Raw genomic sequence first — 16,714 nt, 5'->3', positions numbered from 1 at the left:
AGGATGGGAGGGAGGCTCAAGAGAGAGGGGATATGGGGACATGTGTATGCATACAGCTGATTCGCTTTGTTTGTGCAACAGAAACTAACACAGTATTGTGAAGCAATTATACTCCAATAAAGATTAAAAAAAAACCCTTGAAGGACTTCCCTTTTGGTTTGGTGGTTAAGAATCCGCCTTCCAATGCAGGGGACGCAGGTTCGATCCCTGGTCGGGGAACTAAGATCCCACGTGCCGCAGAGCAATTAAGCCTGTGCACCGTAACTACTGAGCACGCATGCTCTGGAGCCCGCACCACAACTAGAGAGCCACGCGCGGCACAGTTACTGAGCCTGCGTGCTCTGGAGCCTGTGCGCAACAACTAGAGAGAAGCCCGCGTGCCGCAACTAAGACCCGACGCAGCCAAATAAATAAATTTTAAAAAAGAATTAAAAAAAAAACCCTGCCAAATAGAATGCATCAAATGAGAAATTAAAATGACCACAAACACATGAAAACAAACTCAGCATCACTAGACATGATACTTATTTGACTATCAAATCGACAAGGACTTATTTATTTATTGCCGGTGCTCTCAGGCTGCCAGGAAAATGCTTCTCCCATGCTGCCTTGTGCGCTTGCGAGGGCAGGGGTGCCCAAAGCTTCACACCTGGCACGAACTCTACCTGTAGGAACTGAGCCCAAGGCAGGTCTTGCATATGAACACACACCCGCGAGGAGGTTCACGGCAGCACAGCTGAAACGACGCTGACACAGAGCAAGTGAATACAAGCTGCATTCAGTCGAGCCCCCCTCCCATATGACACAGTCATTAAAACATGTAGAAGAATATATGTAACAGATTAAAAGTCTAATTTATTAACTGCAAAAGCTGATTATAAAATTATAATGATCGATCCTAATTTTGTAAAAGTGTTTTAAAGGAAAAAATAAATCCTTGAAAGGATTTACATCAAATACTAATGCTGTCATTACCGAGAGGTAGGATTATGGGAGATTTAAATTTTCTTCTTTATACTTTAATATGCTTTGTAGATTTTATGCTGTAGCATAAATGCTTTTATATTCAGGAAAGAAGAATGCATAATAAAATACATCGTATTTGGGGTAATTTTAAAAACCTTTTCACACATTTCAGAATGCAGAATTACAAACAGTCAATAACTTTATTAACATAATGATATAAAATTTTTAGTGTGATATACAGAATTCCCAGAGAGTAATTTTAAAACATTTTAATGCTTCTTAAAATCTTAATTTACAAGACACCTTGTCTTACTGCCACCGACCTTTCAATACAAAAATTTTACAATATTTGTTTGCTATAAAACTACAACATACAAGGCTGGGTAGTTCTTCCCCTGATGGCCATTCTGTTATAAGGAATGCCCATTAGTCAACTACTAGGACCTCTGTATGTCCAACAATAAGTTACACAAATTATGTACATAATTACAAGAAGATTATTCAAATTCCAGTATGTTGTTACATACCACACTGCAGGCCAACGCCGCAGGCCCACAACTACTGAGCGCAAGCTACTCGTAGCCAAACATGAGTCACACGTGAGAGTTGGCCCAGTTAGCCCGGCCTTTTTGGTGGAGAATTTCAAATGGTAGAGAATTAATAACGACGTTGTTAGGCACTGATCCAGGCTAATTCCAGAAAAACCTGGCTGTCTAGGAAGCAGGCATGATTCGTAAACTTTCCCACCCTCAGTCCCCGACAGCTGGTAACATACTCATTAGCGATACAAAAATACTCTGCCTTAGATTCGAGCTTCACTTCAAGTTCTTAGAAGTAACTAAAGGATACCACGTTTTCTTCTTTGATTTAGACTTACTATAATATTATACCACTCAGTCTGGTCAAGTTAGAATAAAATAACGGAACATGATTTGGCCAAATTTTACAGGCACACAACTCAAAATGCAACAGCAATGGGCAAGGCTCTCCCGGGCTGGGCCCCTCGGCTGTACCGCCGGTGCTCAGCAGACATCACCGAGGAAGGAAACCTCACCTCACCGGGGCTTCCACATCTGCTGACGTGGAGTAAAAATAATAATTCAGTGCGCTTCCGTGCAGTGAGAAGAGCTTATACTGTGGTTATGAAAACAAGCACTTCAGTTGAACAGCAAGAAGTCAGAAACTTAGAAAGTGGTTTAAAACTCAGTGCTGGTTTATCTTTCCGGAACAGAGCACCTCACCTGACGGCCCCAGATGGCCCCTGTCGAGCGTTAGTGACCACACAAGCAGACAGCCGTGCAGACCTGTTTCAAGAGAGGAAGCGTGTGCGTCCAGTGCCTGGTCTGGGGCCCGAAGGTGGGCAGGGCGGCCAGGCCAGGCTCACTCCTGTCCACCAGCCTTTCTGGGCTCTGCGCTTTCCTGTGAATCAGAATCGAAGCAGCTGTACTTGGGCCTCAAATTCCTCCTAGCGTAAACTCTATACATGAACTCGTCACTTGAAGTGGGAATAAACAGTTGAATTTTAAAAATTGAGAACTGTATTTTCAGCCTAAAAAAGTGCAAACTCACACCTGCAGCTCCCGCGGCGCCCACACCAGGCCTCTTTCCCAGTCACCCCATCTGTTAAAATACTGAGATTCATGTTTCTGTAAATGTCCTTGATAATTAAAAGAGTTCTTTGAATAACTCAGGAAGTGGTTTCTAAAATGACACGGACCTGTAAGAGCATAGGAGGCGGGGGCACCGCGCTCCCAGAGCCTGGGGTCCTCTCCCTGGGGGCTGCAGGTGCTGCCGTGTTTCCACGCGTCCCAGCACCTCCGACACGTCCCGAGGCCCCTCTCAGGGCCAGGGTGTGCGCTGTGCTCACATGTTGTAGGCGACGTAGATGGGGTCCAGCTGGTCGGCCAGGAAGCCGTCACGCAGGTGCATGCGCTGCTTCTCCCCGCGGGAGTTGATGGGGATGACGCCTGGGTCCACGATGACCACCACGCCCACCACCAGGAGATGCTCCTCCAGCACCGCGTTCGTCACCAGGGCCACCAGGTCCAGTGCATCCTGCTCCAGCCCATCCAGCTCCACCACCACCACCAGCAGGTTGGTCCAGGTGAACACGGCACTGCGGGGAGAAGGCGGATGGTGTCGCACGGGGTCGGGCACAGGCTTTGGGGGCTGGGAAAGGGCGTCAGAAAGAGACCAGTGAAAAAAACCAACGTAGGTTCACTGACGTCACCCTCCTGCTCAAGGTCAGTTACAATTCAAAGGTTAAGTGTGTTTTACAGGAGTATCTATTCTAATTAAAGTTCTCGCTAAGAATCAAGAACACATGATGTCGAAAGCTGTACCTTTCCCAAGGCAAGCTGCCTACAAAGTGAAGAAATCCTGAGTCTCGACCATTTAAATTAGGAAATTCATGTTAAAAGCAGAAGCATTTCAGGATAACTGTGGAGCTCTCACATTTTGCCTGTGCATCTGGGGACAGACTCTTAGCTTAAGACTGATTAGGAAGAGGAAAAACCAAGCAAACCCAAGCAAGGGGTCTCCGGCCCGTGATTCCAAGAGCGTGTCTGGGGTCTGCTCCGGGAGAGGCAGGAGGCTGCCTCCCACGCGTGGCCGCAGCGCCTGCCCCGGCCCCGGGGAGCTGGGGGACGGCCGTCCCAGGCCCTCACCACTCGGCGACGCTCCTGTGCGCCCGGATCACTGACGTCTCGATGTCGACGGGGTGATAGCGCATGCCCCTCAGCTCCAGCGCCTCGTCCAGAGACCCCACCACGTACAGCGCGTCGTGTCGCTCTGCGGACAGCACAGTTCGCCCGTCTCAGCACGGCACGCGGTGCCGACGGCTGGCGACTCAAACATTGCCCGACGACAGCCTCCTGCCACGCTCGGCCCCCCGAGACTCAGAGAAGTTACGCCCACGTCTGAATACGTATTTAACAACAACTTTACTATCTCTGGAAACGAAGCAGCAGCTACAGGGGCTCCCAAAACTTCTGACGGCATCTGGCCAGCCTGCTGTGGCCGAGGGACTTTGAAAGCTTGGGGGGCCGTGTGGGGAGGGCCCAACAGATGGCTAGTGAGACGTGCCCACGGCTAAGCCTGGGGGGCCCACAGCCTCTGCCAGCAACCCTGCATCCTCCGCAGAGGCTGGGGTCCAAGACCAGTGAAGGAAAAAGAGTAATTTTCAGAGAAAACCATGTCAGGGCACCTAGAGACAGGAGCTCCTAGCGAGCGGCGAGGTGAGTCAGCGGGGACCCCCAAGATGCCGCCCGCACGGGGCTCAGGTGCCGGCGTGGGGCTGCACAGGGACCCCTCACCTCCGCTGGCGTCGGTGAGCTCTGTCCTTCGGAGGAAGCCCAGGAAGCCCGTCCTTGCCCAAACGGTCTGGGTGTCTCCGAAACTCAGCCGGGCACTGAAGTGGTCGGCGCGGAGCCCCTCCTCCCCGTAGGCCGTGTAGTACCCAGCGGCGCTGTGCGGGCTGCTCACCCAGACCTGGGGGCCCAGGGGACGAGGGGGTCAGTCGCCACGGTGCCAGGCACTGTCTGTGCCGATGCACGGCAGCAGCGCCACAGCACACGGGGGCGGGGGCGGGGACAGAGCGCTCGAACTAAGTTACAACAACTGGCGCGGAAAGCAGGCAAGTGACTGTCCTCCTTCAGACGAACCGTTCCCCTCCTCGGACCCCGGAGAGACGCCTGTAGGACAGCGGTGTACACAGCTGACGGTAAGAAAGAACCTGCACGTGCACACGCACACAGGGCCAGCGAGAGTCGGGGCGCAGACCCACCCGCACGTGGGCTAACGGTGCCCAGAGCGTCACGGGCCCCCGGGGCACCCTCCTAAAGCCAGGGCCCTCCAGGGCCCACAGGCGGCTCCCGACTGACTACCAGGCTCTAGGTACCCCCCGAAAGCAGGGTCCGAAAGAGGAAACAGGGCGGCCACAAGGGTCCCAGCCTGGGGCAGACCTGCCAGGACTGTCTTGGGACCCACTACTGCCCTAACAGGCCTGGGCCCAGCTGGCCAGGAAGGGGATGGCGCGGGGAAGACCCCAGGCGGAGCACACCCAGCCCTGGGACTGGGACACCTTTCCTGGCCGATGCGGCATGAGCCCCAGGCCCACCCATGCCCTCGTCGCAGCTGGTCAGGGACTGGGCAGTGTGTGAGGACACCCCTGGGTGCTGCCCTCAGCAGTGCAGGATGCTGGCCCCCAGGCCCGGAACTGGGAGCTGAGACCATTCCCACTGTAACAGGCCAGCCTGGACACCCAGCCTCCACTTGCCACCAGGTACTGGGTCCCACCAGGTACTGGGTCCCACCCGTCCCGTTACTCTAGACCAGGAGCTGTACGCAGGCATACCAAGGACTCCAGCACAGCCTGTGTCCTGGGGCAGTGAGGACACCCCGCCCCGTGTCCCCAGGATGGAGAAGTCCGTCCCTCTTAGCCATGGGGTCTGCCCTGTGCTGTCCCTCACTGGGGGCCGCAGGAACTTCTCTTCGAGGGACAGCTGTTTCCTCCATGGCTGCTGGTTCCTGCGAGGCTCCTTAGGCCACCCAGTGTCTGCAACTCAAGGTTTCCCTCTGCTAGTGGGGTAGCAGGGTGGGGGGCTTCATCCCAAGGGCAGGACCCTGAAATCCTACCCAGGGACTGGGTCCAGGGGCACAAACACTGGGGGAGGCACACAGCTTCTGACAGATTCCCCAAAGCACGTGCGACCCCAAGGTTCAGAACTCCCGAACCTGGGGCAGAAAGGCGAGGAGGGTACGGAGTGGCTCCGGGGGTGCGCGGGGCTCTGCAGCCTCACCTCCCCCAGGTGCGAGTCTCCAAGGGGCCCTCTGGTCTCGGTGTGGGCAATGATGACCTTCACTCCAGGCAGGATCTGGAAGGAGAGCCGTGCTCCGGTCAGAGGCCGCACGGCCCTCCTGATTCAAGCGCGTCAAAACAACGTCCTTCGAAGCTGATCCAAAGGATGTGACACGTACACGGGGCTGATCAGGCTCGGGAGCCAACCTAAATCTGACTTCGAATTTTAACACAGAAAAATAAATTCTGAATCTTAGCAAAATCACCCAGTTCCTGAGAATGGACCCTATTTTGGATGGCAAGAGGGGTCGAGGGGGTCTTTCTCTGAGGCCCCCTGTGAGGGCTCACGAGTGCCGGGGGTCCACATGCCTCGGCCGTGTCCCCCCACCGGCCCCCCTGAGCCCCCGGCTCTGGATGGAAACCTGGCCCCCAAGAGGCCTTCCTGCCCCCAGACTCAGAGTGGGGCAGCTGCTGAGCACCGGCTCCGTGCCCACCAGGGGCCGTGAAGACTCCAGGGGAGTGTGCCTCGGGTCCAGGACCTCCGCCGGGCCTGCGGGGCCTCACTGGGCTCAAGTCAGACCACCTGGCTGCTCCTGGACACCTGTTCTGTGTCCTCAGTTTCCCCAGGTATAAAACGGGAGGTGACAGTGGAGACCTCCAGGCAGTGGAGGAAGGGACGAGGGGTCACAGGAGGTCGCCATGGCCAGCGCCAGACCCTCCTCTCCTCGTGCTGTCCCCACAGCCCTGGTGGGACCGTTCTGTTTCCCCAGATGCTGCTGAGCCTCCGACCTCTCCCCGTGTGGCCCACCCAAACCCTGAAGCCAGAGCTCTTTCCAGGACCCAGGTCCGTCAGCCCCAATTTATCATAACAGAGAAATATGGGGGGAAAGTCCATCAAAAATGGATGCAGAGCCGTATGTGATAGGAAACAAAAAGGCACCAGAAAGCATTAAGAATTGCGTTTGCAGAAAGGACAATGCGGACTGCACAGGGGGCGTTTCTGTGCGCGTGGGGAGGGACAGGAAGGGAGCCCTGGCCTGTGCCCACTGCCTCCCCCTCCAGGGTCTGTGCCTTCCTTCCCAGGCCCCACGCCCACCTGCCCACGAGAGCGCCCTTCTCTCCTCCTCCCCTCCCCCCAGTGCAGCTCCCCCACGCAGGCCTCCCCGTGGCCCCAGGACCTTTGCGCCAGCTGAGCCTTCTCCCCCGGTCTCTGCTCCTCCTCTGGGGCGGCCCCTGCTGGTGCACAGCCCCCGCTTGCTCCTCCCCCGCATTCACCGCGGGCCGTCTCCCTGGAGGCAGCTGTGGCGCGCGCTCGGGCGAGCGCGAACAGAGCAGGGGCTGTGCCGAGCCCTCCTCTGGTGGTGCAGCTGCAGAGGGAGCCCCGAGGCCGGGGGCTGGGCGCAGGCCTTCCCCACCCCATCACATTGTCTGAGGGTTCCTGGGGGTCTTCTTCCTTCCTCTGAACCTCCCCTGCTTCTGAGAACGCCTGTTCTCCTGGCTCTATGTCTGCTGACCCCTCACGGTGGCTCAAAGTTTTTCCCTGGGTGCCCTCAGGTGGTCTCACAGCCCCACCACCTGAGCCCACTCTGGGTTCCTGAGATTGCACCAGGCCTGGACTGCTTTAATGGTAAACTGCCACCGTGGTGGGGACCACTTCCTGGCTGTCACCTGAGCCAGGGGCTGAGTTCTTCCAGGCCCCAGTGTGCTGCTCCAGGGCCGCCATGAAGGCAACAGGCGCCCCGTGGCCTCAAGATCCAGCAGTGCAGTTCCTTCTAGGTCTCTGCACCTGAGGTCCTCCCTTTTTGGAACTGGAACTCAGATGTAGACGTAAAGACTTAGCAAGTGTGTGTGTGTGTGTGTGTGTGTGTGTGTGTGTGTGTGTGTGTTTGCAGCGAGGAGAGGCCTCTACGTCAGCCCAGCCCAGCCCGACCACAGGGGTCTGTGCTCACTGAGAGCACCTCCCAGGACAATGTAAGGATGGAGGCCCAGTCCCCTGCACTACCTTTCCAGACTCTGTCAATGGCAGACTGTGCGGAGAACCCCGTTCCACCAAACGTACCCTAAAAATTAACAAGGGAAAAATTTCAGAATAAAATTGACTACACAGACAACAATCTCTAAAAAGTCAACTCACAAGGTGGTCAGAAATTGATTATCACTGCGACAGCCAGTCCGTTGACAACAGCCAAGCCTTCAGCCTTTTGATCAGGACCTTGCTGTGACCTTGGAGCAGTGACTTCGGGTGCGTGGCTCACCAAGCACTGCTCAGGGCAGGAGCTGGCTCTATGTCCTCGGGGGGCCCCTGGCCAGCTGGCCTCGCCCCCCAGGAAGCTCCACCATGGTTTACCTCAAGCTGCATCTGAGGATCCAGAACTGGGATCCAGCTCCAAAGCTGGGAGGGACCCCGACCCGCAGGTACACACCGTGGCCCCCGGGACATGTCTGCTGACGTGATGCCTCTGTCCTGCCCAACGATGGGCTTACTTGTTTTCTACCCCATAAAAAGCCACGTGTCAAATGCTCGGTCACTCTTGGAAGGTCATTCCCTTCCTGGTCGTGGGAATGACTGATCAAGGGAGGACACAGGGATGCAGGGGAGGCCCAGGCTGCCCAGGGGCCCGGGTGCTGTTACCTGTCATGGCGCAGTGCCCTCATATCCACGTAGACGGTCGTGGGGTCCGGGCCGGCCGTGCCCTGCAAGGGGAGCAGCAGAGGTTTGTCCACTCGGGCCTCACGCCGTGGTTTCCAGGGGCATCGCCTCCACACGGGTGCAGCTGGGGGACGGCTCCTCCGGCCCGGGGGCTGGGGTGGGGCCGGGAGGGCAGCTGCTCTGCTCCCAGCAAGAGTCTGCCCTCCTGCAAACATCTACAAGGCTTGGTACCACCGAGGGAAACCTCCCGTAACGCTGAAGGAAGATGTCAAGTCAAACAATTTCACATTTCAGTCCTGATAGCTCTATCCCCGCTGGTCTCTGAGAAAACACCGCTATGGGTTTTGGGGCATTTCCACGCGCCATGCTCGCTCCGACCTAATTCTGAGGGCTGGGCACGGTGAGGCCCCACCAGGGATTTGCCAGAATGACGTCCTCACTCTCTCTCCTCTCATCTGACAGCTGACATTGGCCCTGATTACAGGACAGCACGTTCCTTTTCATTAGATAAAGAACGTCAAGTTACACGGACACTCCGCCCCGGCATCATTCTCTGAAGATCCCAAAGTTACCTATGTCTGCCCTGGAATGAAAACGGAAATTTTTTCATTGAGACTAAACACAGCCCTTCCTCCAGAGGCAATTTATTAAAATGAAGGTTAAATGCTTCTGAAAATACTTTTTGTCTTAAATTCAGTTACAAAGGAGCTTCTGTAATATGTCAAATAACATCCACTGTGAGCAGAAGAAACGCGTATTTGTCTGGAGTTCACGAGAGGCCACGTGAACTCATGGGAAGCACAGAGGCACCTCGAGGTCGAGGTCAAGGTCGTACTTGCTTAGCCAGCTTTCCCAGCCTGTTGGGCTGACAGAAACAAAGGAGGCCAGCAGAGGGAGACAGGGAGGAGAAGCCACAGGAAACACAGAGAGCACAGGCACGTGAGAAACACAGCTGAGAGAGAGCAAAGTGCATCACTGCATCTCAGAGTGCAAACCAAGGACTTCCCAGCAAGACTTCTGCCGCCCATGTGCTGATAAGCAACACAGATGCCATCGCGTTTCCAGGAAGGAGGGCCCGGGCTGCCAGACGCTGAGCAGACAGAAGGGCTGCGCTGACAGCCACCAACCCTGCGCCAGCAGCCGAGGTGCAGTCACACTGTCTACAACGGGAGGACCTCACGAGGGACCACCCTACTCCTCCTGCCACTCAGCAAGGGTCCGAGCGAGGCCTGGGCGTCTCCCCGAGCGAGATGGTCAGCCGTCTCCATTGTGGAGAGGCCGTCGCAGGAACACCAGGACAACAGGACGCCAGACTCTGCAGTCGAGACCCTCCCTGTGTCCGGCAGGCACTGGCCAGTACGGGCTCGGGATGAGGAACTGTGGTTCCCCTGAGGCCTTTCCTCCCAACAACTCCTGAACGTGGGTGTGTGAGCATGCAACGTGGTTTAGAAAGAAGTGGGACTGAGGTACTAGTAGGAAATCTGGAAAACAGCCAGAGTCACCTGAAGAAGCAGTAAACAGCACTGCACTATAGGTAGCTGTTCTGAAACTTTGTTTCCTTTTAATAAGTAAAATATGTTAATGTTCCAAAAATGAATTCCGGGCAATATAAACGATCACACTCGTTAACGTTTCCATTTAAAATTGCTAGACGTCTTAAAACCAATTAGCTTCCTCTCTCTTTAGAATATTAACCGCGCGCCACATCCAACTGAGAAACTCTTCCAGACGATAGTCACCGTTCCAAACAATTTTAATTTTTCCAAATAAGTCTTTGTTCATCAAGAACAGAATCTCTTTTAAAGTAAAATGCTCAGCTCTCAAAGCTAACGTGCTATTTGGAAAACGCAACATCAAAGGCTGGGGGGACAGGAAAGGACCCAAGGAGGGCGGAGAAGCGCGGCGCGTGCACGTGGCGCCCAGCGGGAAGCCCTGCCGCCCACCTGCAGGCAGATGGCCACGTTGACCCTGCAGCCGAACGTGGTGCTCACGGCGCGCGCGGGCAGGCCCAGGTCCCCGAACAGCTTGGAGAAGGACTGTGTGAGCGCGATCCTGGGCCGCTCCTCGGCCACCACCATGCAGGTGCGCACGCACGACAGGTTCACGCCCTTCATCTGTGGGAGGAGTGGGCGCACACGGCCGGGTCTGAGCGTAAAGGCCAAGCTGCTCGAGCCCCGCCTCCTCGGTTCCGTCTCCCCCGCTCCGCCCTCTGGCCCCGGCCCCTGAGGCCTCGGAGACCCTGCGGTGCGCTCCGACCCAGGGTCGGACCCACCCTGCCCTGCGCCCACCCCACTCTCCTCCCAGGAGGTGCACCACGGGTGTGTGTCAGAGTGCGGGGGGGGGGGGAGCTCGCAGCAGGGGGCGGGGTGCCCCGGGAGGGTTTTCGGTCGCTGGGAGAGGTCCGGGGGTCTCTCCAGGCCCGGCCGGCACGCACCCTGAGCACCGCCGTCTGTGCGCCCAGGCCGCGGGCGCACGTCTCCATCACCGAGTAGGAGCAGAAGGTGACGCGGGCCTTGTACTGGCTGACAGCCCACAGCCACAGGGACGCGTTGGCCTCCAGCTCCGGCGGGGGCACCAGCACCGACTGGTGTCCCGAGTAGACGCTGTGACAGCGACAGGGGCGGGGTCAGCACGTGTGCAGGCGCCTCTCCCCTCAAGGACACTGCCCTTCCCGGCAGAGCCCACCCTTTCTGCTCTGGCCGAGTGGGGCTTTCAGTAGAAAACTTGGGGGCGCAGGTCCCGCCACCAGCACTCAAGGATCCAGGGTCGCTGTCAGGGACGGCCCAGCCGGCAGGGACGGGGTTCTGCTTACAAAGATGGGTTCCTACTTCCCTGTTCTGGATGGAATTAGTAGTAATGGAGAGTGTGCACTTAATAAAAAGGCATTTTTACTCTTTTACTCAATTTCAGACCCGAACTCCAACCCACCCAACACCCACACAAACCAACCCACTCACACGTGTATCCTCCGCTAGGTGGGCATCAAAAATGTACCTTAGAAAGGGGGCGTCTAAAGAAGCAATTCAGCCGGGGGTGGGGTAAGGAGTGGGGGGATTCTACCCGCACACTCACCTGCACACTCACCCTCCACTCACCTGCACACTCTACCTGCACACTCACCTGCACAGACACCACAGGGCAAAGCCGAGGCCACAGTAGGGGTCGAGGCAGATGGCGATCTGCCTGGAGGGGTACAGCTCACACTGCAGCTTGATGGAGCGGCACAGGGCGCTGGTGGCTGCGTGCGACATCTTAAGGAGTGAAAGGAAAGCTCTGCTCAGTGACGTGAGGGAAGAGGGAGGGCTGACGGCAGTGCCTGCCGCCCACAGCAGCCGGACACCTTCACTTCCTGAAAGGGTGGCTGGCCCAATCCCACATACACCAATCAGTACCCAGGAATGGCACACTGGGAATCTTCTAGGCGAGCGTTCAGGGTAATAAAGGATTTTAATGGAGCGTCTGGTGCCTGCTAACGTGACAGACTCATCCAAGCCACCTAGTCCTCGAGGCCAGAGAGTCATGAATCAGAGAGTTCAGACGTTACCATAAAACATCAAAATACGCATTACTCTCAGGCTAACCTAATGTGCGGGTTTATTGGTATTTAACACAAACTTTAAGGAGCAAAACTGCTGCTTTAAGCTCTGGGAGGAGGAAGGGCCTGCACAGACCTGCAGCCAACACCTTTCTGCCCTTTGCCCACCCACTGTGTCAGGGGCCGGAGTGGAGGGGAGCTCCAGCCAGAGGACCCACCTTCACGCCCGCCAGGATCCCCGTGGTCGACACGCTGAAGTCCAAGTATGCGAGCACGTCTGGGGACGGGGGCCTGAAGATGCTGGCCACCTTCTTCTTGGGTATGTCATCTGTCGGTCAGGAGACACGGGGGGCGTGGGTGCTAGCTCAGGCTCTCGTGGAGAGAGGAGACAGGACGCACCTGGGGAGCTGGGGAGCTGGGGAGCTCAGAGCAGAAGTCAGGCTGCGGGAGAGCAGGCCGCGTGTGTACGCAGGGAAGGTCACGTGGAACGGACCCTCGCCGACCACGCTGAGCATGTGGTGATGGGGACGGGACGAGGCGGACACGGAGGGCTGGAGATGGGCTGAGGGAGCCCCACAGGAAAGCTCAGGGGAGCGGGGACTTGGCCAGGGTCCCAGAGCCTGTGATGGAGCCAGGACTACCGACAGTTCTGTGCATAGTGAGTGCTAAGGATGGGCCCCCAGGGCTCTGGGTGCTTCATCGCGTTCCTTCAGGACCGTGAAGTGGGCACAGCACTGACCGCACACAGGTGAGGCGAGGCGAGGCGAGGGCAGGGAGCGGGTGAGGTGATGGGACACCCGGTGCCCATCTGCTCCCGGGCCCACCCCTGGGCGCCCCGCCAGCCGCCCTGGACCAGCTCCCCGTGCCTGTTGCTGGTATCAGGCAGGTGGCCACTGACAACACGGTCCCTGACTTCCTCTCGTGGGCAGTGCCCTGGTGGGCAAGGACAGGCACCTCTACCCACCAGGCGCGACGGGGAAGGAGGGACCCTTCTCTGCTTGCCAGCTGGCACCCATGTGGCCATGCGCCTCGAGTTACCGATGGAGCCTGCAGGGCGCTGCTGGTTTGGGGTGCCTTGACGGCTGACCCCACAGGCCAAGACAGAGGGGCCCACAAGCATCTTCTGGGGCGTGGGAGCACGCACCCATGAAGGGGACCCAGGACGGGTGTGTGTGTGCTGTGGCACCGTCTATGTCCCCACAGCTGCCAACGGCTGCGTGGTCATGAAAGGCAGCAAGAGGAGCTCGTCCACAGGCGCCGGGCCTTGGAAGGACCTCCGCTCCCCACCAGCCGCCCTCCGTCCTGCGCGCCCGGCTCTAGGCTCGAGCTGGTGGACACAGGCTGTCAGGCACCCAGCCGGCGAGGCTCCTGTTAGTAGCCTCTCACCATTCACTGAAGCTGCTAAGCTGCTCTTAGCCTACCTTTATGTTTACGTGGCGACAACGCAATCCCTACAACAGAGGAAGGAAAGGGGGCTGATCCTGGTGGGGCCGGCGAGCGCACCAGCGCAGCAAGGATGCGCACCTGTGTCTAGAATGGTCGGCCAGGTCCTGACGTCCACGGCGGCCAGTGCTTCTTTGGACTTGAGCAGCCGCGTGATGGCCTGCGTCGTGAGTACGCACGCAGACTTGCTGACCTGCAGGGCACAGGGGTTGAAGGCACAAGTGAGACTCGGTGCCTGGGAGCAAACTGCACACGGGCCCAAGGTCAGGTCCGCCCTGCTGGCCGTGGTGCCTGCCTACCTCCACGATCATCTTGACGGTGGGAAGTGTGGTGGTGAGGTTCTGGGGGTGCGGGGGCCGCACGGTGACGGGCACGCAGCCACAGTACAGGCAGCCGTAGAAGGCGGCAATGAGGTCCACCCCTGGGGAGACACATGGTCAGAGGGCATCAGCGGGTCAAAGGCGGCTCCCCACGTCCAGTGCCGTGGATCCACGAGAAAAACCAGGGGCCTCACCTGCTGTGCTTGAATAAAACCACCCTCCTCCACACTAACAGGGTGTGCACCGAACAGCGCTGTTACGGAGGGACAGAGGGCTACCCCTGCTGCAGGTCACCCCCCGCCCAGACACGGGGAGGCCAGGAGGTGGGGGGAGCACAGTCACAGCCCAGAGGAGGCCATGGAGGGCGGGAGGCCCATGCCCCTCACGTGGAGCAGCGCGCCCTGCCCGCCACCTGTGCGTCGGGATGAACTGCGGGCGGGTGGGCGAGCTGCCCACCCCGGAAGCCCCGCACCTCTCGCGTGCCTCTGCGCCCTGACGTGGGGGGCCTGGCCGCTTCTCCAGGGAGGCCCACACCCCCGGGGATGGGCCAGGATGTCCCCGCCCCGCTCCCAACCCCGCGCCGAAACGTGGGACCACTCGCTGCTCCTTCAACTCTTTTATGTGTTTCAAGTTCTCCATAATTAAAACCGGGGGGAACTGTACCACACTTAAAACCCATCTTCCCCTCTTGAACTCAGTCCGACTTGAGAACACCTGAGTCCCACACCCTGGAGACTCCTCCAGATACTGTCCTCAAATCGCAAGGCCCTGCCTGACATCATCTGGCTACAAGACACCAGTCTCAGGCTGTTTTGATTCCAGGGTCAAAATAAATATGCAACGTTTAACCCAGCTCATGGGTTTCAGCAGATTACAAGTTCACGATGCTCCATCAGGGCCAGGGGTGCTCAGCACGGTCATCTTTACGGGCCTGAGCCCACCCACCGGGGACCACCCATCTGCGCTGTGCTTGTGGGCAGCTCAGGAGACAGAGCCAGCGGGCAGGCCGACACGCGGGCGAGCGTCCTCGCACCCCGCAGGGCCCCTCTGCCCAGCGCGCCACAAAGGTACCACCAAGCTGAACACAAGAAAGCACCGTCAGCAACTCACTTCCACGAGCTCATGCAGCTCCTGCCGTCCCTGCGTGTGCATCTCCTCTTGTCCTGGCATCACCAGGCGAACATGCGGGGCAGCCCTGTCCCTGCCCGCACCCCACCTGTCTGCAGCTCCCAGAGAGTCACTGCAGGGCCACACACCCCTGAGGAGAAAGGCCTGGCCCCTCGCAGGAAATCAGGAAATGCACGACACGCACGCGCGCACACACACACACACACACACACACCCCGGTGTGCATCTGCAAAACACCTGCACCTATTCCCAGCCTTCAAGCAGGGTGGGATCTGCCCTCCAGCTATTAATTATACTCTCCACCTGCTGGTAAGGTCGTAAATTCAGAACTTCACCAAGCATTTTCCTTTATTCACTAAAAATTTTTTATCAACAGTGTCAAACATGCCCCAAAGGGAGAGAGGCGTCGGCCCTCCTTCCGTCTTTTCTCCTATTCTCCTGTTACTTCAGCGTCCCTCACCCCCAGCATGTCCTCACGCTGCACGCCTGCAGCTGCAGCCCTGAGCCCCAGAATGGCTGTGGTCCTCCCAGGCTCTCCGCCTGGTGTGGACGGTGATGGCCGGGGCTCCCGAGCGGCTGCGTCCCTGCCTCATCTCGGCCGGGGTGATGTTTGCCTCACACTGAGCCCAGGGAGACGAGAAGAGTGGGAGCTGCAATCAGTCCTGGAGAAAAATGACCGCACGTTCCCGGGACCGGAAAGAGCAGAATAATTGTAATGCCAGTGGGAGTTCTGCAGCGTCCAAGCCACCACGCATCCGTGTCAAGAAACAAGCCGGGCCGCCAGCTCGCCCTGGCTGCCGGGCAGGGAGCACTCCACGGCAGCCCCCTGGGAAGAGGCCCCCAGATCCCACAGGCAGAGAGAAAGCGCCCAGTACAAGTCGTGTCCTGCCAGACACACTGAAAAGAGACGGTACCCAAAACCTGAGTCAGGAGTTCCAGAAGCATGAAAAAGAGGGAGAAAAGGCAGTAAGGAAAAAGAACATTTCCCTGAGATGAAGATTAAGTGGGCAAGAAAGTCAAAGAGGACCTAGACCCAGGCATTTCCCAGAAAAATCCCTGAGCTAGAACCAACAAGCTTCCAGGCAAAACAACAACAGACTTATAACGGGGGGAAAAAAGAAAACCACCTACAACCCTGGCGAAGCACCCACCAAGCCAGAGAAACCTGTGATTCCTGTTCCAGCTAAGGCCCAGGCCGCCAGGGAAAGGGAAAGGGAAAGGTCTTCCGAGTGCCCACCACCCGTGCGCCAGACGCAGGAGAAAAACATCCCCTAACAGCCAAGCAGCAAACTCCCAGAACCAAGACCCCAAGACAAGCCAGGAGAGGCAGAGCGGGCGCCAAGCGGGTGAGACGGAGCCGACGGTGAGGAGGGGCTGTAGGGGCCGCACTGGGCAGAGTGAGGGGATCCCACAGGAGCCAGGTGGCCCCAGAGGGAGCAGGGAGGACTGGGAGCCCCCAGGAGGCCCAGACGTCCCGACTGGGGAGGCGCAGGCATCTTGTTCCCACGACTGTGGGTCTGATCAGAGAGCAGGGCGAGGGACGGAAACCGTTCACCCACTCACCGGTGCCAATGAGCAGCCATGAGGGTTTGGGCCCAGCAATCCAGCCCAACACAGAGAGGCCCACGGAGTGGGGCTCGGGGCTCAGGGTGCGGGGCACAGAAGGAGGCGGGAGGAGGGGGGTTCCGTGCGGGTGGCCGGGGGGCCAAGTCCCACACAGGTACAAGGAAAAGAATCGGGGCAGATCGTCATCTGTCCAGACAAAGACAGCAGATAAGAACTGCAGCCCATTTTAACATGCGCTAAAACGCATTAAGAAAATGATGCAGGATACGAACGAATAACCAAAATCAGAACTAGAAAAAAGAAGTGAG

General features: G+C 57.7%; 1 protein-coding gene across 5 annotated transcripts in view; it reads right to left on the bottom strand.

Moving 5' to 3' along the window:
* Window positions 1–730: 730 nt before the first annotated feature.
* Window positions 731–16,714, bottom strand: part of DIP2A (disco interacting protein 2 homolog A) — a 93,037-nt gene continuing 77,053 nt past the window's right edge. For 3 of the 5 annotated variants that reach the window (XM_036849932.1, XM_036849933.1, XM_036849934.1), the window contains 12 exons: window positions 13,692–13,813; window positions 13,474–13,585; window positions 12,168–12,277; window positions 11,535–11,665; window positions 10,849–11,017; window positions 10,358–10,528; window positions 8,397–8,458; window positions 7,767–7,824; window positions 5,766–5,840; window positions 4,281–4,455; window positions 3,633–3,756; window positions 2,830–3,082 (listed from right to left, as the gene is read on the bottom strand). In XM_036849932.1, the coding sequence (XP_036705827.1) occupies window positions 2,830–3,082; window positions 3,633–3,756; window positions 4,281–4,455; window positions 5,766–5,840; window positions 7,767–7,824; window positions 8,397–8,458; window positions 10,358–10,528; window positions 10,849–11,017; window positions 11,535–11,665; window positions 12,168–12,277; window positions 13,474–13,585; window positions 13,692–13,813 (1,562 nt within the window). The other 2 variants (XM_036849935.1, XM_036849937.1) reach the window with 2 other exon arrangements.

The sequence above is a fragment of the Balaenoptera musculus genome, chromosome 4 (genome assembly GCF_009873245.2).
Source record: "Balaenoptera musculus isolate JJ_BM4_2016_0621 chromosome 4, mBalMus1.pri.v3, whole genome shotgun sequence".
Classification (NCBI taxonomy): domain Eukaryota; kingdom Metazoa; phylum Chordata; class Mammalia; order Artiodactyla; family Balaenopteridae; genus Balaenoptera; species Balaenoptera musculus.
The sequence above is the reverse complement of the archived record's forward strand: the minus strand, read 5'-3'. Positions and strand labels throughout refer to the sequence as shown.